This window comes from Dendropsophus ebraccatus, chromosome 2 (genome assembly GCF_027789765.1).
Source record: "Dendropsophus ebraccatus isolate aDenEbr1 chromosome 2, aDenEbr1.pat, whole genome shotgun sequence".
Lineage (NCBI taxonomy): Eukaryota > Metazoa > Chordata > Amphibia > Anura > Hylidae > Dendropsophus > Dendropsophus ebraccatus.
In genome coordinates, this window is record NC_091455.1 from 86,556,906 (window position 1) to 86,579,544 (window position 22,639).

General features: G+C 45.9%; 1 protein-coding gene across 1 annotated transcript in view; it reads left to right on the forward strand.

The window, feature by feature from the left end:
- LOC138783329 (cytidine monophosphate-N-acetylneuraminic acid hydroxylase-like) overlaps positions 1-22,639 on the forward strand; it is a 106,780-nt gene that overhangs the window by 47,754 nt on the left and 36,387 nt on the right. Inside the window, exons 4-5 of the mRNA XM_069957913.1 lie at positions 11,884-11,993; positions 12,606-12,796. Of these exons, the coding sequence (XP_069814014.1) occupies positions 11,884-11,993; positions 12,606-12,796 (301 nt within the window). The remainder of the gene's footprint in view (positions 1-11,883; positions 11,994-12,605; positions 12,797-22,639) is intronic.

Here is a 22,639-nt window from a genome sequence, read left to right on the forward strand (position 1 = left end):
AAACCATTGATGTATCAAGCACACAGTGGGGCGCTTGTGTGCAGGAGCAAGGAGCGAAGGAGCCTTAATCCCCATCAGAGATGTTGCTGGCATCCAACATATGAAGGGAATACTAGTCCACTCCAGCACATCAATCTATGGAAAGCTATCAGTATAGGATCAAAACCGCATCTAGGATGGCGCATATCGATCTTTATAGGGGTACTAAATCAGTAGCATTACTACTGGAGGCAGAGGCATTTTGTTTGCAGACAAGATATACTGCGATTTAACCCTGTCGGAGGAAGGGTCTCTGGACCAGAAGCTTTCTGGTAAATCGCATGGAGGATAGACGGCCTATTCTTCCTATTTAAGGTTCAAATTGGGAAACCTTTTTTCCTCCTCCTCCTATAAAGCCCAGAGTCTTGCAGAATCTGAGACAAGATTGGGCCTTGGTCAGCCTCATTTGCCCCTATTGACCACTCTTCTGCAGTCCAGAGCCGCAACTGTCTACAGAACCTACCTGAAGGTAAAGAAGAAGTTTGAAGCCTGGTGGGTGAAAGTCTCTTCCACATTTCCATTGTTACAATCCATTTCTTCAGAATGGTTTAAAGAAGAGATTAAACATCAGAGTTTACATCTCTGTGATCCTAGACAGAAGATTGTCGCATGATGGGGCTCATGCAGAGATTTATCAAGGCCACCCAGAAAATTGGGCCTACTATCTCAGACACATCCCCAGCTGGGATTTGGAACTCAAAGTGGATCAGCTCTGTGAGACTTTGCCAGTTGACTTCTTGTCTCAGAAACTCTGCTTTCTTTCAGTTATTACCTCAGCAAATCGGGTAAGTAAAATTCCAGCACTGGTGCGTCGGAGCCCTACCTTATCTTCCTGTAGAATTGGGTGTTGGTAAGAATTTTACCCAAAGGTTGCATCTTTAATTTAAAACAAATCAACAGATTGAGTTGCCTTTGTTCCTGCTGAAACCCTTCAATGAAGAAGAGTTGAAGAAAAGCAAGAATCTGCAAATCCTTAAAGTCTTAATCCTTAAGTGGATAATACAGCCCAGTCAGTATTCTACCAGGAAGGCAGGGTTAAAGTACCTCAGCCTATTAGAGCACCCTTTACAAGGGCAATGTCCACGAATTCTGTACTTGACAAAATCTGCATGACTGCTTCTTGCTTATAGACTGTACATTAGGTCATACGAACAACCTTCAGAAGAAGGGTGGTTATGGCAAATAAATGTCCCCTCCCCTTATGTGGCTTGCTACATCCCCATTCATGCTGCTGCTAAGGACGTAAGGGAAAGGGTAATTTTTTTACTTACCGTAAATTATCTTTCCTGTAGTCCTAAGCAGCAGCACGGACTACCCTCCCAAATTTTTTCTTAAGTATTGTTGTTAGAATTACACAAGGAGCCTAGGTTAGGCCAGGTTCTTATAGGCGGGGTTCAATTAAGTCTTTAATTGCTTGTTACCATCTGTCCTATCATTGCAGGGAGATAGAATCTTCCCCATTCGTGCTGCTGCTTAGAACTACAGGAAAGATAATTTATGGTAAGTAAAAAATTACCCTATATCCGGTATACGGCTGTATACAGTATGTGGGATAAATTAAAAACTATCTGGTACAGCTAAATTGTATTGAAAAAAGTTAAACGGCTACTACAATGCATAGGGCAAAGGGAAGAGGACAGGGATGTGGAAATGCTGCTGGGGTTTCAAGCGGCGGTGCTTCAGAGGGACATCCAGTATTGCACGGATCCACCATCCCTGGCTTTATAGGACAGTTGTTCAGGGGGGGGGGACACAACTGTCGAGGCCCGATCAGCGTGGCCAAGTGTTACAATGGATGGTGGAGAGTGCTTCCAGTCATTTATCCACTCACTCCAGTCTCGAGGCTAACCAAGAGTCTGACACTCATGTCTCCAAACCTACACAATTAGTCCATCATAGTCCTCCCACCCTTGCCCACTCCGAGGAGCTCTTTTCGGGTCTTTTTCCCCAATTGGACAGTGTTCAAATACTTGATGAATCTGTAGCGATGCACAAAATCTGGAGCATTTGCCGCCATGTCCAGTTGATTTTGGTGTTGTGGACCGGCAACCTGAAGTTGTCATGACTGACGATGAGACCCAATAGCCGTTCAGCCAAACAGTTGACATGCCCAGAGTGCAGGAGGAGCAGCAGAGTGAGGCGACAGAAAAGGAGGGGCTGGACGATGAAGTCCAGAGGGATGTCCAGAGGTAGAGGACAGACAAGTCAGCTGAGGCAGGCCAGAGTCACCAGGGCCGAAGCTTTCCCCAAAGCAGCCAGTCATGCCAAGCTCCCCCCTTGAGGTCACGCAGATCTTTAGTGTGGAGGTTTTTTAATGTTTGCGCGGATGAAAAGCTGAGTGCGGTGTACACGCTATGCCACTCAAAAATAAGTAGAGGCTCTATGAAGAGCAACTTGACCATCTCGGCCATTCGGCGTCACCTGGAAGCAAAGCCCTGGGATCAGTGGGAAAGAGCAAACGCAGGTGAACCTGCACCTGGCTTTGCCGCTGCTGACTCTTCCCCTGTTCTCTCTACTAGTGCTACAGTCTAGACCAGGGCCGGACTGGGACTTAAAATCAGCCCTGGCAATCAAAGCCCAGCAGCCCACATACCATATCCTTCCCTATATATCATGGATAGCGGTGTAAAATATGAGCTGTAGCAAATTCTGCTTCATTTAGCCGTGTCCCCACTACTCCCTTAAACATGTGAACCCCACCATCAGCACCTAAAAATAATGCTATAACATAATCTGCTGTGGATTTGATGCTGTGGCATATATATGCACTCATTCAACTGATTAAATCAGAAGCATCAAATCCGCATTGGATTAGGTATGAACGTGCCCTTAAAGGGAACCTGTAGGGTCTATACCAGGTACAGAGCTGTAGATCCCAGCGTACAGATCAGGGACCGGACCTTTAGTCCAGTGTAAACCTCTATAATTATTCTTTTCATTACCAGCTGAAGTGTCACAGAGGTGGAGCCACAGCAGCACTTTCTGCCTCCGCCCCTTCCAGCTCTGACTGATGGACGTATAGGGTGCTGCTGCTGCGGCTGCTGTTGTGAAACTTTAGTTGGAAATTAAAAGGACAATTATATAAGTTTACACTGGACTAAAGGTCCTGTCAGTGATATCTCCCTCACACCTGTCTGCTGAGATCTACAGCCCTAGACCTGGTACGGACCTCACAGATTCCCTTTATAGGAGAAAAACATGGCCACCTTCTTCCAGAAACAGCGCCACACTCTTCTTCAGTTTGTGTGAGGTATTGCAGCTCAGTTCCATTGAAGTGAATTGAGCCAAGTTGTAATAACCATACACTGAGGACAGGGTGGTGCTGTTTTTGGACAAAAGTTACTATATTTTTTTAATCCCTTTTATCCTGACTATGTTTGCACACCATATAATGGCGGTCAAAGCTACATAGTAAGCTGCTAGATAGCCATTTCCTACTAGACATCCATCCATCCATCCCTCCATCCCACCCTGGTATAAGTAGGGCCCCAGGAAAAATTGAAGGATATATAATGGTAACATAGGTAAGAATTTTCTGTGCATGATAATACTGTCATAGTTAATAACACCAGTAAGCAAATATTATCCCCATACTGTACACGTTACTGCCATACTGTCACTAAGCAAACCCACCAATATTGCCAATACTACCAGTATATAAGTAACAAATAATATCACCACACCATGAGCATGACCATTATCACCACATAATGACTAATACCGCTACACTGTGACTGAATACAATCCACTATATAAAACACTAATATTACCAATAATACGAGTAATACCATCACACCATGCCCATTACCCTCACCATACAGTGACTGGATAATACCACTATACTGGCACCAAATAACAGCCACTTTATAAAGACCAATATTCTCCCAAAGCAGTGACAATAGAACACAGGTGTTACACTCCGTCCCTCCAGCTGTTACAGAACTACAAATCCCATCATGCCTGGACAGCTAAAGCATGACGGGGATTGTAGTTTTGCAACACCTGGAGGGCCGGAGTGTGACACCCCTGATACTGAGGTAGATCCCAGCTGTATAAAGGTTCTGCAGACCTTATAAATGATTATAGTGCAGTTACATCCTGTCACTCACAGTAGGCGTCTTCTCTGTATGAAGAGACGTCCACTTTTCCTTTTCTTCTCCATCTGGCTCCGGCCATCATGAAGGCTTCTCTGGCCAGGACTCCTCTCCACGGGATCTGTCAGACAGACATTTTAGGCTTCATGCTCCAGCAACATCCTCATCTATACATCCCCCAATATAGAATAGCCCCCCTGCTGTACATCCCCCTATATAGAATAGCCCCCCCTGCATCCCCCTCCCATATAGAATAGCCCCCTGCATCCCCCCATATAGAATACCCCCTCCATCCCTCCCATATAGAATAGCCCCCCTGCATCCCCCTCCCATATAGAATAGCCCCGTGCATCCCCCCCATAAAGAATAGCCCCCCTGCATCCCCCCCATATAGAATAGCCCCCCGCTGCACATCCCCCCATATACAATAGCTCCCCTGCTGTACATCTCTCCATATAGAATAGCCCCCCCCCTGCTGTACATTCCTCCATATAGAATAGCCCCCTGCATCCCCTCCCATATTGAATAGCCCCCCCCTGCTGTACATTCCTCCCTATAGAATAGCCCCCCTGCATCCCCCTCCCATATAGAATAGCCCCCCCTGCATCCCCCCATATAGATTAGCCCCCTGTGCATCTCCCCATATAGAATAGCCCCCTGCATCCCCTCCCATATAGAATAGCCCCCCTGCATCCCCCCATATAGAATAGCCCCCTGCATCCCCCTCCTATATAGAATAGCCCCCCTGCATCCCCCCATATAGAATAGCCCCCTGCATCCCCCCATATAGAATAGCCCCCTGCATCCCCCTATATAGAATAGCCCCCTGCATCCCCCTCCTATATAGAATAGCCCCCTGCATCCCCCTATATAGAATAGCCCCCTGCATCACCCTCCTATATAGAATAGCCCCAGCATTCCCCTCCTATATAGAATAGCCCCCTGCATTCCCCTCCTATATAGAATAGCCCCCTGCATCCCCCCCTATATAGAATAGCCCCCTGCATTCCCCTCCTATATAGAATAGCCCCCTGCATCCCCCCCAATATAGAATAGCCCTCTGCACCCCCCCCATATAGAATAGCCCCCTTGCATCCCCCTCCTATATAGAATAGCCCCTTGCATCCCCCTCCTATATAGAATAGCCCCCTGCATCCCCCTCCTATATAGAATAGCCCCCTGCATCCCCCTCCCATATAGAATAGCCCCCTTGCATCCCCCTCCTATATAGAATAGCCCCCTTGCATCCCCCTCCCATATAGAATAGCCCCGTGCATCCCCCCCATAAAGAATAGCCCCCCTGCATCCCTCCCATATAGAATAGCCCCCCGCTGCACATCCCCCCATATACAATAGCTCCCCTGCTGTACATCTCTCCATATAGAATAGCCCCCCCTGCTGTGCATTCCTCCATATAGAATAGCCCCCTGCATCCCCCTCCCATATTGAATAGCCCCCCCCTGCTGTACATTCCTCCCTATAGAATAGCCCCCCTGCATCCCCCTCCCATATAGAATAGCCCCCCTGCATCCCCCCATATAGAATAGCCCCCTGTGCATCTCCCCATATAGAATAGCCCCCTGCATCCCCTCCCATATAGAATAGCCCCCCTGCATCCCCCCATATAGACTAGCCCCCTGCATCCCCCTCCTATATAGAATAGCCCCCCTGCATCCCCCCATATAGAATAGCCCCCTGCATCCCCCATATAGAATAGCCCCCTGCATCCCCCTATATAGAATAGCCCCCTGCATCCCCCTCCTATATAGAATAGCCCCCTGCATCCCCCTATATAGAATAGCCCCCTGCATCACCCTCCTATATAGAATAGCCCCAGCATTCCCCTCCTATATAGAATAGCCCCCTGCATTCCCCTCCTATATAGAATAGCCCCCTGCATCCCCCTCCTATATAGAATAGCCCCCTGCATTCCCCTCCTATATAGAATAGCCCCCTGCATCCCCCCCAATATAGAATAGCCCTCTGCACCCCCCCATATAGAATAGCCCCCTTGCATCCCCCTCCTATATAGAATAGCCCCTTGCATCCCCCTCCTATATAGAATAGCCCCCTGCATCCCCCTCCTATATAGAATAGCCCCCTGCATCCCCCTCCCATATAGAATAGCCCCCTTGCATCCCCCTCCTATATAGAATAGCCCCCTTGCATCACCCTTCTATATAGAATAGCCCCCTGCATCCCCCTCCTATATAGAATAGCCCCCTGCATCCCCCTCCTATATAGAATAGCCCCCTTGCATCCCCCCATATAGAATAGCCCCCTTGCATCCCCCTCCTATATAGAATAGCCCCCTTGCATCCCCCTCCTATATAGAATAGCCCACTGCATCCCCCTCCTATATAGAATAGCCCCCTGCATCCCCCTCCCATATAGAATAGCCGCCCCCCTGCATCCCCCTCCTATATAGAATAGCCCCCTGCATCCCCCACCTATATAGAATAGCCCCCTGCATCCCCCTCCTATATAGAATAGCCCCCTGCATCCCCCTCCCATATAGAATAGCCACCCCCCTGCATCCCCCTCCTATATAGAATAGCCCCCTGCATCCCCCTCCTATATAGAATAGCCCCCTGCATCCCCCTCCCATATAGAATAGCCCCCTGCATCCTCCTCCAATATAGAATAGCCCCCCCTTCTGCACCCCCTCCCATATAGAATAGCCCCCCTGCATGGCCACATGTGAAGGGGTTAAAAAAAACAAAAAAAAAAACATTCTCACCTCACCTCGCTCCCAGCAGATTCTTTCTCGGCTGGATCTTCGGTCCACGGCGGCGGCCCCTCTCCTCTCTCTCCTCCAGATCCTCAGCGGCGCGTCAGGGAAGTGACATCACCGCTGGGGGCCTGGTGGAGGTGGCTGCAGACGTGCCTGCGCGTGTCACGTCTGCGGCCCTCGGCACTTGGGGGGGGGACAATGGGGCGGAGACACGCCACAGCAGCCCCCTCCCGCCACCACAGCCCGCTCACCTCACCCCGGCTGGCCCGCTCCTGACGTGCTCCGACAATCAACGAGGGGCCGCTGCGGCCGGCCGCATCGGCCCCACGTTGATTGGATTGGAGGAGCATGTCAGGAGCGGGCCGCACCGGTGATTTTTTTTTTTTCCATTAGACAGCCTGGGCGGCCCATGGACTGGTAATCTGGCCAGCCCAGCGGGCATTTGCCCGCCTTGCCAGATTACCAGTCCGGGCCGGGTCTAGACCACCAGTCTGTTTCTGCTCCTTCGCCTGTACCGTCCTGTGCCTCTTCACAGCAACTGTCCATCAGTCAGGCATTTGATCGCAGGCGTAAGTACGCCTCTACTCACCCCTCTGCCCAAGCCTTAAACTGCCACATTTCCAAATTGCTGGCCATGGAGATGTTGCCATTTAGGCTTGTGGAGACAAAAGCTGTCCGTGATCTGATGGCAGCTGCCGTACCGCGGTATTCCATCCCTAGCTGCCACTACTTTGCCAAGTGTGCCGTCCCCACCTTGCACCAGCACGTGTCCCGTAACATTTGGTGGGCCCTGAGTTACTTGGTTAGCGCGTAGGTCCACTTGACCACCGACGCGTGGACAAGCGCTTGTGGCCGGGGACGCTACATATCACTGACGGCACACTGGGTGAATGTTGTGGAAGCGGGTACCGTTTCTCAGGCAGGGACAGCCTCCTTCCTTCCCCCGCCTAAGATTGCCAGCCAGGCTCTGACAACCCCTTCCTCTCCTCCGTAAAATCGCCCTCATCGGTGAGCTGGAAACGCTGCAGCACTGGCGTGGGGAGACGTCAGCAGGCCGCGCTCAAGATTATCAGCCTGGGTGATAAGAAGCACAGCGCCCCAGAGGTCAAGGATGCCATCTTGCAGCAGGCAGAAATTTGGCTGTCGCCACTGCAGCTAGGACCAGGCATGGTCGTGTGTGATAATGGCTGTAACTTGGTGGCAGCTCTGGAGCTTGGAGAACTCCAACACGTTCCATGCCTGGCCCACGTTTTTAATTTGGTGCTGCAGAGCTTTATAAAGACCTACCCCAAACTGCCGGAGCTACTGGTGAAAGTGCAGTGCCTGTGCGCCCACTTTCGGAAGTCCACCATGGCAGCTGATAGCCTTAAAAAGCTCCAAAAACATCTGCATTTGCCCGAACACTGGCTGTTGTGCGATGATGTTGTCCAGGGTGTGTGAGCAGCAGAGAACTCTCATGGTATACCAGCTCCAAAACCCACGGGTGCCTTCAACTCAGCTTCCTCAGTTTGCCAACCATGAGTGGCCATGGATGGCAGACTTATGCAAAGTTTTAAGGGTATTCGAGCCGTCCACCAAAGGGTTAGCTGCGACGATGCCATAGTGAGTGTAACCATTGTTAAAGAATCCCTTATCGCCATCAGGGACAATGCCTTGCACGCACAGGAGGCCTGGATAGGAGGAGACGTGACAGAGCTAGAAAGTCACACTACACTCCTGTCAGCTTCTCAGGGTCGATTCCTAGAGGAAGAAGAGGAGGAGGCTGTTGGCCACACTGTCAGCGAGGCTAGCGGTGCAGTTGTGCACGTCCCATTGGTCCGGCGAGGATGGGGAGAAGAGGAGGAAGAGAAGGAAGAGGAGGAGGAAATATTGAGCAAACCTTCTGGAGGGGGCAGCGAATTGATGCCAATTCACAGCCTGGCACACATGGCTGAATTTATGTTGGGCTGCTTTGCGATTGTCCGAGTTGTCCACATAATGGGGAGCAAAAAATACTGGGTTTTCACAATGCTGGACCCGCGGTATAAAGATAATGTCTCCTCGTTCATTCCAGTAGAGGAAAGGACCACCAGACTACTGGTTTAACAGAGGAAACTGCTGCAAAATATGATGGAGATATTCCTACATTCCATTGTGGGAATAAATGGCCAAGTTGGACACGTGGCTTGAACTCTCATTATACGCCTTGGAGGTGCTGGCCTGCCCTGCCGCCAGTGTTCTGTCCAAAAGAGTCTTTAGCGCAGCTGGGGGAATCATCACAGATAAGCGCAGCCGCCTCTCAACTGGCAGTGCTGACCGTCTGACGCTCATCAATATGAACGCCCAGTGGATAGACCAAGACTTTGCTTCTCCACCAGTTGAAAGCCTCGAGAAGTAAAGTTGCATGTTTCAGCTCTAGGTTATTTCCTCCTCCACTACCATAGAAATGTGCCATTAAAAAAAAAAAAATTAACAAGGCTCACCTCATGGGCCAAGCTTCATAGGACTCTATACAATTTTTTTGAGGGCTCACCTCATGGGTCAAAGTTCATAGGCCTCTATACAATTCTTTTGAGGGCTCACCTAATGGGCCAAAGTTCATAGGCCTCTATACAATTTTTTTTGAGGGCTCACCTCATGGGCCTCAAGCTAATTTTTCGAAGGCTCACCTCACGGGCCTTGTGAGAAGATACTATTTCTCATTTTAGAGGACAGATACGTGTCACAGGGGTGCCTGGTCTTGGTAAAGTGAACCGGTAGCTTTAGGCAGTAACTGTAGGTTATTGTCACTTTTATTAAATGCATCAGCTGTTTCTACAGCTGATCCGGGTCCGGATTTACTGGAGCAGTCAAAGCGATGGGTGGCACGACTGCTCCCACGTATTACAAGCTGTTCCTTTGCCTCAAAAAATAAAAGGACTGCTGTTTGGCTAAATAGCATGGGGAGAGAGACCCTATTGCCATTTAAAGTAATCCCCATACCAACTTTGCTTTTTTGATTTAAATGGCTGCATGATAAATTTTCTTTTACTCAATATTTGGCTTTCTGTCCATGCTAATGTAGAGAAAATAAGTTGTCCGAGTATTTTTTTCCATTATACAAAGCGGTTATATTGTGTTTGGAGTCTATAGTTGATAGTGGCTTAATACTGAAAGTGTATATATACAGTATATGCAATATATACATGTGTGCAATCCACATCACTGGCTGGGCAATATATAACTCTGCAAACAATTGTATTTCACAAGTCTACTGAAAAAACAAAAAACAAGCATACGCAAATATTACATACCACCTAATACGTACGCAAGTACCGCTAGACCAAAAGGTACACTTCTACTTTACGTTCATGTACCCAGGCATGCTTCCCTTGCTGTCCCATACACATTCCAGAGGTGTTGGCATCATTTCCTGTGGTTTCATTGTGCACTTGGTGACCTCCTGGTGGTCGAATCTTGATTTCCAGGTCCCAAGGATTTTTCTCTCATAGACTATAGTGAGATTCTATATTCGATCAAATAGTCGAATATCGGGAGCTATTCAAATTTCACTATTCGCTCATCTCTAAACACAACTAGAAAAAAAATCTACGGAAAAATGCATGTTGTAAAACAATATGGGAGGAATGAGGAACAGAACTTTTTTTTTTTTTCAAACCATAAAGTCCACAAAAAAGGCTTTCGTGGAGTAAGTCTTGGGGTGGTTTTAAACATTTTTAAACATTTCTGGAAAAACATCTTAAAAATATTTTGAATATTGTAAAATATTGTGAATTTCAAGAGTGAATTATGAAATGCTTTTTTATAGGTTTTTTTTTTTGAGCGGTGTCAGTGTCAGTTTTCCCAAAAGGCATGCTCTAATGAGGCTGGTCTTAGACCAAGGGGGGATTTATAAAGACCGTTGTACAAGTACGCCAGTCTTATATATTTAGCACCTCTTAGTGAATCCGGCTGGCTGGGCGCCCGAACCTGCGCTTCCAGCAGGTGTAGTCTTGGATCAGGACTTAAGCCTACGAGCAGGCGTAAATCATGATAAATGTCCCCCTAGGTGTTTTTCCAAAAATTTGTAATAAAAAGGCTTGTGCTTGCATCACATGAAATACCAACCCACAGCCCTCTGAATAACAGTGCATACTTTTGCAGTAGTGTAGTGGCACTGATGGGGTAGTAATATACTCTTATTTTAGACTGCTAGAAGTAGTAGCGAGAGAGAGGAGGTGTACAGTATATTGTGCAGAACAGTGTTTGTGCCCAATGATAAGCATGAGCTGGAGTAATGTGGAGGGGGAAAAAAGCACCAAAACACATAAAGGTATTGAAATATCGTATTATCTTATATTTATTATGTATATATCCACATTTTGTAGCACTTATTAACATTCTGGATAAGGCCTCCTTAAGGCAGACTAAGCAGTCATTTAAGGTCTTTCTGCCCTTATGTACTCTACTAATTGATAATTCACTGTTAATTCATTGTGAGGCTATGTTCACACAACTTATCTTTTCATAAAAGTACCGCTGTTGTTGCAATCAGCAACAACGGCTGTACTTTTTACGAAAAGATACATTGCCTTGTCTTCTATGGAATTCTATGGAATATGTATGGAATACACATAGTATACGCTCCAGCTGGGATCTCTTGCGGCGCCGTAGAAAAAGGACATGTCCGTTTTTTGCGGCCGCTATTCAGTGAATAGCGGCCGCAGAAAACCTTGTCAGTGCACGCTGTGGAGCGAGTGGCTCCGGCCATACGGTCCATAGTGTGCAGTGAAGAGTTCTGAAGTGAGCGCGCACGGATGCGCCCACATCAGAACTCTGTGGCTGCAAAGATCACCCGGGATGATCTTTTCAGAGACCGGCCGTTCCGTGACCCGGCCAGGTCACGGAAAGGCCGGTCTCTTACGATGTGTGAACATAGCCTGATACGTACTTATATAGATTCTTTTATATTCACATATAATTAGATATCTATTCATAATTAGATAAATAGATATAGCTATAGATATAATTTGTCATATTTTTCTTTTAACTGTTAAGTCATTGAAAAGGATGAAGAAAATGGCTTTTCACTTGTTGAATTAAATCCGCCAAATCCCTGGGATGAGGACCCTCGAACGCTAGAGGATTTAGAAATTGGGGAACTTCAGGTAAAGTGTCATAGTACAATATAGGAAAACATATGAATCAGTTTCTCATACACATAATAGCCTAGATTTACAACAGCTGCTGTAGCAAAATGTTGGCTCAAAATGGGACAGTATTGTGGTGCAGCAACTGACACCCATTTATTATGCATCATGGGCAAGAAAAAGATCTGTAAAATGTGCCTCTTCCAACGAGGGACGTGACGTATTGTAAGGGGTGCAGTATGGATAAAAAGGGACCTGAATTAGATGTGATACCAAGCACCAAAATTTTGGCACACTACCTTTGCTTTTAACAGCTCAAAACCACCCCAATAAAGTAATGTTTTTAATATTGAGATCTATTAAACTTAATTTAAAAAACGCCTGGTAGTTCATGAATGGTCAATTTTGCATTCATGTGTTTGGAAAGGGTATGGGGGGGAAGGGGTGAACCACTGCCAGACTACTTTGGAGGCACTCACTGCACACCAATCTTTTTCTCACCTGACATTATCTGTAAGGATGGTCAGGCATTCCCTATACTAAATAAACATTTGTCTGGTCCTGCTCAGCCTTTCTCAATGTATATAGGTGCCTATAGTGGAGAATAATAGTACTAATATGTCTTTATAGATTACCTATCTAACTCATGCCTGCATGGAGTTGCAGCTCGGTGAAACATATATGGTGTTTGATCCTTGGCTGACTGGTCCAGCCTTTGCCCGAGGATGGTGGTTACTTCATGAGCCTCCTTCAGATTGGTTGGAAAGATTGTGTCGGGCTGATTTAATTTATATAAGTCACATGCACTCTGATCATCTGAGGTATGTATGTTCATATATGGAAATACATTTCCGAAAGAACAGAATAGTTCTCTTATAATATTTGAAATGTAAAAGAAACAGTGTTGCCTAATCCTTAAGGTGCCTTCCTGATTGTCTTTTTATACCAATATGTGTGTGTCAATTTGCTAAAAGATAGGAAAATAATTGTACAGTAGTTTAAAATAACTCCTGTTTATTAGGTATAATAACATATATGCAATGCCCTGACCCGTGAGGATCACTTCGCAGTGCAGGTGTTGTGAGCGGGCAGGAACCGGGGCAGCTGCAGGGTAGAGGATTGTCACAGTATAGGGCCTGAGGATGGCACAGCTGAGGGACCGGTCTGCAGATACTGCGGTATAATTGCTACTGGGCATGCAATTCTTCGCTGTACCTAGTCAGGGCACCAGTAAACGGACACCAATGCCAGGGTTCAGTAACAGCGGTGGTTACACTTTTATTGTAACTGAGGTAACTGGTAGCAACAGTCTCTTCCGGATGCAACCGGGTATATAGCAGACTTATATAGACAGAGCTACGGTGGTGCTGCATAGGCTGAGGTGAAACGTGCCGGATGATGGGAGCAGTAGTGAGAGAAGAATAGAGGAGCTGGGTGGATTTAGAGTACTTGCGGTATGAATCTTGACTTGATGAGGAGATGAATAACAGGAACGACACCCAGATGAGAGGATACTCCAGGCACTTGAGCAGATGGACAGCCAGGATCTGTTACAGCAGAGCACTAGCCACTCTTCTAAAGGTGAAGAGGGCAGCAGGAACACATCTGTCCTCTCCTGAGGAAGGGGAGAAAACACTTCCTTCCTCTCTGAGGTAGAGGACGGAACTCACTAGCAAGGGGAAGTCACATGGTACTCCTGGCCAAAGCTCGACGGCCATTGGAGGAACCATGGTTACAGGGCATGGTCACGTGATCCTCAGCCTTTGCATACCACTGCACAGAGTTAAACACATATACAATATACATGAACCTGAGAATAATAGGGACTGTATAATCACAGTTGCAGTGCAAATAGTTTCCAGAACAGGCATGGCTGTAATGACAAAAAATAAACTGACGTGAGAAACAGACAGCGTGTTCTGGGAAACTGCATATACAACATATAAAAATGTATATACTGTACATAAAAGCATCCAATATAACCATGTAATAAATTATAAAATGTCATATATACCACAGAGCCCTAGCAGAAATAGAAAAAAGTAAACACATAAATTCTCCCATATCCATATCCATATATTGTTGAGGCTATCGTTATCATGAAAAGTATTGCCGCTATTAGAATTATCTTTGATGCCTATCACATTTATATAACACACACTTCAAAGTATATATCCAAGTTTAGTTATTGCTGGGCAATAAGAGTTCACAATCTCTCTGAGCCAGTAGCGTAATTTGGTGGGGGCAGAGGGGGGCGGCCGCTCCCGGGCCCACACAGGCAGGGGGCCCACTGAAGATTTGGCCAGTTAATTCTGTCCGCCAAAGCTATTGCTTTTGCAGACAGACTTAACAAATGTCTATTGGCTGTAGGTTGCCCCTGGACAGCAACCAGTGCTTCTGGGGGGCCCACATGGCTACCAAATGTTGTGTCTGACAATTTTGTGTCTGTATGTGAGGAGAACATACAGTTGAAGGCTATGTTCACACTACGTATGAGACCGGCCGTTCCGTGACCCCGGCCGGGTCACGGAACGGCCGGTCTCTGGCCGGATCATCTCAGCCGGTACTTAAGTATCGGCTGGATGATCTTTCGGGCAGCAGAGCTCTGATGCGGGCGCATCAGCGTGCACCTGCATCAGAGCTTCCCATAGCACACAGTGAAGCAAGTGGCCGGAGCAGCTCGCTTCACTGTGTGAACTGACAGGTCTTTCTGTGGCCGGAATTCACTGAATTCCGCCCGCAGAAAACTTACCTGTCAGTTATTTGCGGGGCCGCACAGATTCCGCCCGGAGCGTATACAGTGTGTGTACACTCCGGCCAGGATGCCATTGCTCAATAGGCTGTGTTGCACTGCACAAAAACTACGTAGTTTTACGTAGTGTGAACATAGCCGAATACTGCAGGGTGATTGAAAAGGCGAGGAGAGCATTGGCTCTCCACCCTGCCAATCACTGTTGTGGCTACAAGAGGCCATTCCCTCCCTTAGAGCCGTGGGACATGAGTGATGTCACTCGTGCACTCACAGAGCAGGAAGAGAGCTGACATGAGAAGACTACAGTACTGCAACCACACTGCAGGTAAGTATGGATATTTTCACTTAGTAATGGAAAAGACCTATGTGGGTGGGGCTAATTCCTGGGAAGGAGGTTATCTATGGGGGTTGGGGTATGGGATGTGCTGGATAACTGAAAAGGTAGTACCTAATTTAGAGGTACAGTCTACTCACAGTGGTGGTGGTGGGTCTAACCACCAGGGAGATTACTGCTGGGGAAGGGTGTGACTGCATGGGGAATAAATACCAGGGGGAGGGATTACCTACATGAGATGGTGCTGGAGAGTATGCCTACATGGAGGATACAACCTTCTTCTTTTTTTTTGGGGGGGGGGGGGGGGATTGCCTGCACAGAGAGGTTTAAATACTAGATAAAAGCACAGAGGAGGGTCAAACTTCTGTATAAAGGCACAGAGGGCCCTAACTACTACTACATGGAAACAGAGGGAAATAATAACTATGTTGGGGCACAGAAAACTGAATTTCAACATGAAGGTACAGAGGGGCGTGACTACTATATGGGGTGCACAGGGAGGAACTAGGGGGGATAATCTACAATGTTAGCGTATAGATGGTGACCTTTTTACTATATGAGAGCATAGAAGGAACCTGTGAACTATATGAGGGATAAAATTGGGTCTAAATACTACATGGAGGCATAAATTGGCTGCTCTCATATACCCTGTACACCAGGATTATCGGAGCTGATATTGTTTCAATGGATTAATAAAGTAATTATTCCATTTAGTTATGTTGCAGTAGTCTGGCTCTTTTGTATATAGGTTATTTAGTATTCTTGCCTTGAACTGCATGTTATTACCCATTTGTACTATACATTTACTGTATTGGTACTGCGGGTATCCCCTTCGGGTGTTGCTAATTTGGTCACTGACCATCAGCTATGGTGCAGTCCTCATGCTGCCAAATAGATATTAGACAGATAGATATGAGATAAAGAGATAGAAGAATGGATGGATGGCTAATTCAGCGCCATAGCTTCCTCTATGTTGTTTCTGGTATTACCACTACCACACACAAGCTTTGGAGGACAGGGACGCTGTTTCTGGAAAAAGGCAGCTATGCTTTTGCAAAGCTGCATAGCCCCTTTAATTTTTACATGGTTATATATGTGAAATGTAGAAAGTCTTTTCCACTGTTCTCAGTCCCTGTTCGCTATGAATAATGTAGTAGAAAATACCCTTTATTATTCAGAAAGCATTGTCACCTACTGAGGTTCCCTATGGGTAACAATCGGTTGGGGGCCCACTGAGACTCACTCGCCCCCCCTAGGCCGAACCTCTAGCTACGCCCCTGCTCTGAGCCCATAGTTCATGATGTTGGAATAAGTTGATATTCTCTCACAGTCAGAATGAGCCTTCTAGTCCCTGTCTCTCACTCCTGTCCTGCACGTGTCCTTCTCTCTGCCTGGTTCTATATGTCAGCATAGGAGTGTTCCCAGCATACTGCAGGTTGATGCCATTGTGTGCAATGTTGCACTGAGGGGAAGGGAATCCTGGAAGATTTAAAGTGAGGTGAAGAATTACTTTCTCTATTGAGCAGGAAAAAGTTATATGAGATGTGATATGTTGGCCAAACGTGTGGCTTCAATGTGCATATGAGATAATGGTCCTGTGTCTCATACTTGTTTAGGCTATGTTCAGACCTCGTATAAGACCAGCCGTTCCGTGACACGGCCGGGTCACAGAACGGCCGGTCTATGAAAAGATCATCCCGGCCGGTACTGCAATACCGGCTGGATGATCTTTCGGCCAGCAGAGTTCTGATGTGGGCGCATTGATGCGCGCCCGCATCAGAGCTCCCCACAGCACACAATAGAGCTAGCGGCCGGATCCGCTTGCTCTTTTGTGTGAACTGACAGGGTATTTACTGAATAGCACCCGCAGAAAACTGACATGTCAGTTCTTTGCGGCGCGGCTAGGGATCCCGGCCGGAGCATATACTATGTATGGGCAGTAGTGTAACGTATATTTTCGCATAAATCACAATACAACGGCTATGGTTTTACGAAAATATACGTTGTGTGAAAATAGCCTTATACAGGATTTTCAGCTCCTAATTTGGGCTTGTAGTAAAAATTGGTGTGGGTTCAGAACTAACTTTCTCCATGACACACAGTAACATATTGGAGGAGGTAGTAATGTCTCAAACATCAGCTGCACTGTGAGACTTCGCCTCCTGTAACATGCTGTGATCAATACAATAATCAAGCTACAGTTGTAATCAGAGTACATAAATAAGTTTATCTTATATACTCTCCACTTCAATCTATACCTCGTTTGTTATCCCATTGATCCTAATGTTTAATTGTCTGCTCGGAAAAACTGTATATGAGTCACTACTTAGAAATAACATATATAGACAAATCACACCTTAAAGGCTTCGTGTGATCAGTAGAAATGAGCGAACTGGTTCGGCCGGTACGGGATCCGGTTCGGATTTTTCCAAAAGTCCGAGTCCGGTCGGATTTGCATTTTTGGAAGTCCACTCCGAATTAATTTTTTTTTTCTTGCTTTCTAAAATGGCAGCCGCCATTTTAGAAAGCAGGAAGTGTTCTGGGCGGGAAAAGCGCTTTCCCATGATGCTCCGAACACATCCAATCAGCAGGGATGTTGCACTAGCCCCCTCTCCTGTGTGACGTCGGTATTGCTTTAAGAGGAGCGGTCAAATGAGGCAGTCTGCACAGAGAGAGGAAGGAGACTGTTAGCAGTGCACAGAGCTAGTCAGTGACAAAACGCTGATGGTGTACTGAGAAGATATTGTACAAAAGCAAAGACAAAAAGATTATTATGAAAGCGGAGAGGAGAAACATATAGTGATTGAGAGAGAAAAATAGAGAGGGCAAAAGGTAGACCCTGTAATGGTGAATATTGAAGTCTAAAAAAAATAAAATTGACTTTGAGATATTGAAAAGATAATGATGCTACTGACATGTAGAGCCCTAAATTTAACCAAATACACTACCCCTGTATCAGATGCTTTAAACTATGAAATCAGAAGAAATCCGAAATTCGGTCGAACAGAACTTTTTTTAAAAATCCAGAGGTCCAGTCGGAACAAACTTTTGAAAAGTTCTCTCATCTCTAGTGATCGGATCTCCTTGGTTTGTTAGACAGACGTGCTGCGGTTGATTCCCAGGTCCCGTACAGGCACTGAGAGAAAACCATTCACCCCATTAAATAAAAGCAAAAACCTCCAGGTCGGCATTCGATCCCTTTAATTATAGAGTGCCAAACTCAAATCTCTTCTGTGTTTCTGCCTTCTAAATTTCCATAATGTAATCTCCTCCCCTACAGCCTCTCTTTACCTCAACGATATATGAGGGTATATAGGAGAAATTTATGTGTTTACTCTTTCCGCAAGGGCCCTGCAGTATATACGACATTGTATAATTTGTTGTTTATATTTTATGTATATACATTTTTAAAAGTAGTTACCTAATGAACAGGAGTTATTTTAATTATAATAATTTCTGCCTCTTTCAACATATTGACACACACATATTGGTATAAAGAGACGGTCAGGAAGGTACCTTGAAGACCAGGCAACAGTTTCTTTTTTTTTCTCTTGCCATTAATATATGAGTGGTCATAGCCTAGTTAACCTTGGTCCATCCATTAGGTAGTGAGCTGCACCTACCTTTCTTTTTTGTAATTGTAATTGGTAAAAAGCAAACAGTTTAGGTATTAGGTAGACTGATATACTTGGGCCTAAACATATATATATATATATATATATGATACTAGTGATGAGTGAACTTGCGGAACCCAAGAACCCAAACACTTGGCATTTGACTCCTGGCAGCTGGAGTAGTCAAATGCAGCTCTAGGGAGTCCTGGAAAACATGGATACAGCCAGGGCCGCTTCTGCCATGAGGCAAGATGAGTTTATTGCTTAGGGCGGCAGCCTTGTAGTTTTTTGTAGGGGCGGCAGATTTTATGGAGTGGCCATAAACTTTATCATCTGCTATACACTGACTTCACTGACCCCATATGCAAAAGAACACTACAGAGACACCATCACATGTCTCGAGGTCAGTGAACTAGCCAGACCTTCCCTCCGAGAAGGAATGACCAAGCCAAAGCGTTCTCCAGTCAAGGAAACCACCTCAGCAAGGTATCCATCCACAGATAGCTGTTTCGGGGTTTTTGCCCCTCATCAGTGTGGAGTAGGTTTCTGGCTAGTGGGAGCAATGACTAGTAAGTGCATGCAAAAGGACGCTGGTTGAACTCAGGGAGATCAACCAAAACACCGCAGAGACACCATCACGTGTCTCAACGTCAGTGTATTCTAGAACATTGCCCCCTGGGAAATCGAATATGCAAAAGAACACTGCAGAGACACCATCACATGTCTCGACGTGACTGACCCCATGACCTGCAGATGATAGCTGGACACAGATGTAGAATGCTTCACACATCACTACTCTACAAGTGATCACTACCCCTGAAGAACTGGAAACTTTGATACTCTTTCTTTCTTGTCCTCACCAAGGATGGAAGGTAGTGCTGGGACCAAGTGGTTTATGGTGGAGCAGGATTGTGTATACAGTATGCACTTATTATTATTATTAGAGATGAGCGAACCGTCTGACTTTTGGTCCGACGGCATCTTCGCTCAATTACTATGCCTGCGATCCCAGGTGCATAGTTGCGCTCCCGGGAATCTGCGGCCGGAATCTTCCAGGGAATTTAGGATACATTCCCTGGAAGATTCCGGCCGCAGATTCCCGGGAGCGCAACTATGCACCCGGGATCGCAGGCATTGCACTGGAGTGAGCGGTTTTCGGACCGAAAGTCCGAAAGTTCCGCTCATCTTTAATTATTATTAGCTGCAGGTTTTGTGCACACACACCCTACTTATGATTTTCAATAGGCTGGGGGGGATAATGAGTCAGTGTCGGTACAAGGGGGGGCGCCATCTCAGGTTTCGCCTCGGGCAGCAGATAACCTAGAATCTGCCCTGGATACATCTATAGGTCATAGGCTGTATCCATGTGTCCCTGGCAGCCCTAGGGCTGCATCCAGCCTCCAGGAGTCAAATGCTGAGCTTTCAAGTTCAGCAAATTTGCTCATTGGTAGACATTATCGACACGACAAGAAGTAATTTACCATAACCTAAAAAAAATTATCAAGTATGCTGCCAACAAACTTATAACAATATTTCCTAACACATGGATACTGAACTAGTTTAGCTTTACTTGGTTCTGTCAAGGCTTCTCATAGCTTTTCCACCATCCAGAACAAAGTCTTGTTGTCGTTTGTTCATACATTTATATGTATTATTAAAAAAAAAGGTGATCCAGAATTGTTATTTTGTGTATAATATAAGCAGTATATTCACTGAAACAGAGAAGTCAGATCTTCCTTAAAGTACTCTGACGAAAATCTTCACATCAACAGGTATCAGAAAGTTATATAGATCTGTAATTTATGTCTATTTAAAAATCTTCCAGTACCTATCAGCTGCTGTATGCCCTGCAGGAAGTGGTGTTTTCTTTCCAGCGTGACACAGTGCTCTCTGCTGCCGTCTCTGTCTATGCCAGGAACTGTCCAGAGCAGTAGCAAATCCCCATAGAAAACCTCACCTGCTCTGGACAGTTCCTGACATGGACAGAGGTGGCAACAGAAAGCACTGTGTCATACTGGAAAGAATACATCACTTCCATACAGGAGCTGATAAGTACTGGAAGACTGGATATTTTAAAATAAAATTACAAATCTATATAACTTTCTGAAACAAGTTAATTTTAAAGAAAAAGATTTTCTCCAGAATACCTCTTTAGAATATGTTAACATAGCGTATGAGACCGGCCGTTCCGTGACCCGGCCAGGACACGGAACGTCTGGTCTCTGAAAAGATCATCCTGGCCGGTACTGCAGTGTGAACATTATGTGAACATCGCCCTAATTGTTATGTAACAACTGTATTTAGTATGTATTACTGTATGTAATGACTGTATTTGATCAGTGCTATATTATCTTGTCTAGTCGGCAATGTTATTGTACTCTGCAAAGCACTTGGCTATGGTAATACTGGTTATTTTGGTTATATTTAGGTGCTTGCATAGTGTATGCCTGTTCTTGATTATGTGATTAGGTGTTTCTGTGTTCCGCCTATTTTTCTTCTTCCTTTGTTGGTATGGTAACATATTATAGGAGTGCCAAGGAAATATGCAATACTAGAAAATGTACCTGGCGCTGCCCTGGTGTAAAGTGTCCGTGTGTTAATTAAATTTGTTCCAAGATCGCCCAGGAGGCCAATCTATGCCCTCGTATTTTTTGTTTAAGAGGAAATCCCAAGGAGCCCAATATACCCTCATATACACTATATACCTGTCAGGATAGTTCAGGGCACACAAGGAAACACACACAAAGACAGGTGAAGCCCTGACACTGTCCCTACCTGCTTGCCACTAGACCACCCTAAATGATGGCGGACAACTAGGTGACGTTCCCTGCACTGCAACAGGGTGACACGTGAAACAAGACAAGGACTATAACAGAGACAGACAAAACACAATGGTGGATAGTCAGGCAAAAATGGGTCAGAACCAGGAGAATCAAAATATAGACCAGAATCACAGAGCCAAAGAACAGTCAGAAGCAAGCCGAGGTCAGGTAAAACAGGAGTTTAGAATACACAAGAATAGCAAGCTTGAAACAGGTACAGCAAGTGTAATCCTATAGCAGGCATCAGGCCTAGGAAATGACTGAGCTTTATATGAAAGCAGGTCCCGGACTCAGAGACGATTGGAGCAGAGAAACAAGAGGTTGGACAGGAGGGCCAGGCTGTCAGTCATTATCCAAGGCAAGGTGTTAACTGTATACCTGTAATAAGACTGGAGCCTGGTTATATACAACATTGGAAGTGTTATTACCAGGTTCATAAACCTAAAGATTTTTACCAGATTCTACTCTGGAGCAGCAACCTACAATTGTCCATGCAGAATACAGATTTACGCTGCCACCTGCAGTGATTGGCAGTGGGCCTTGTTTATTGTCATTGCAAATTATGCTTAACTGGAAACTGCCTGTAATGTATAGTTGGGGGTGAGGGGTCCTGTATACCTGTAGTGTATAGTTGGGGGGTCCTGTATACCTGTAGTATAAAGTTGGGGGGATGTATACCTGTAGCATATAGTTCAGGGAGTCCTGTATACCTGTAGTGTATGGTTGATGGAGGTCCTGTATACTTGTAGTATATGGTTGATGGAGGTCCTGTATACCTGTAGTATATAGTTGGTGGAGGTCCTGTATACCTGTACAGTATAGTTGGGGTTTCCTGTATACCTGTACTGTATAGTTCAGGGGGTCCTGTATACCTGTAGTGTATAGTTGGGGGTCCTGTATACCTGTAGAGTGGTGTTTGGGGGTCCTGTATACCTGTAGTTTATAGTTGGGATTCATGTATACCTGTAGTGTTTAGTTGGGGGTTGTGTATACCTGTAGTGTATAGTTGGTGGAGGTCCTGTATACCTGTAGTGTATAGTTTGGGGGTCCTGTATACCTGTAGTGTATAGCTGGGGGTCCTGTATACCTGTAGTGTATAGTTGGGGGGTCCTGTATACCTGTAGTATACAGTTGGTGAAGGT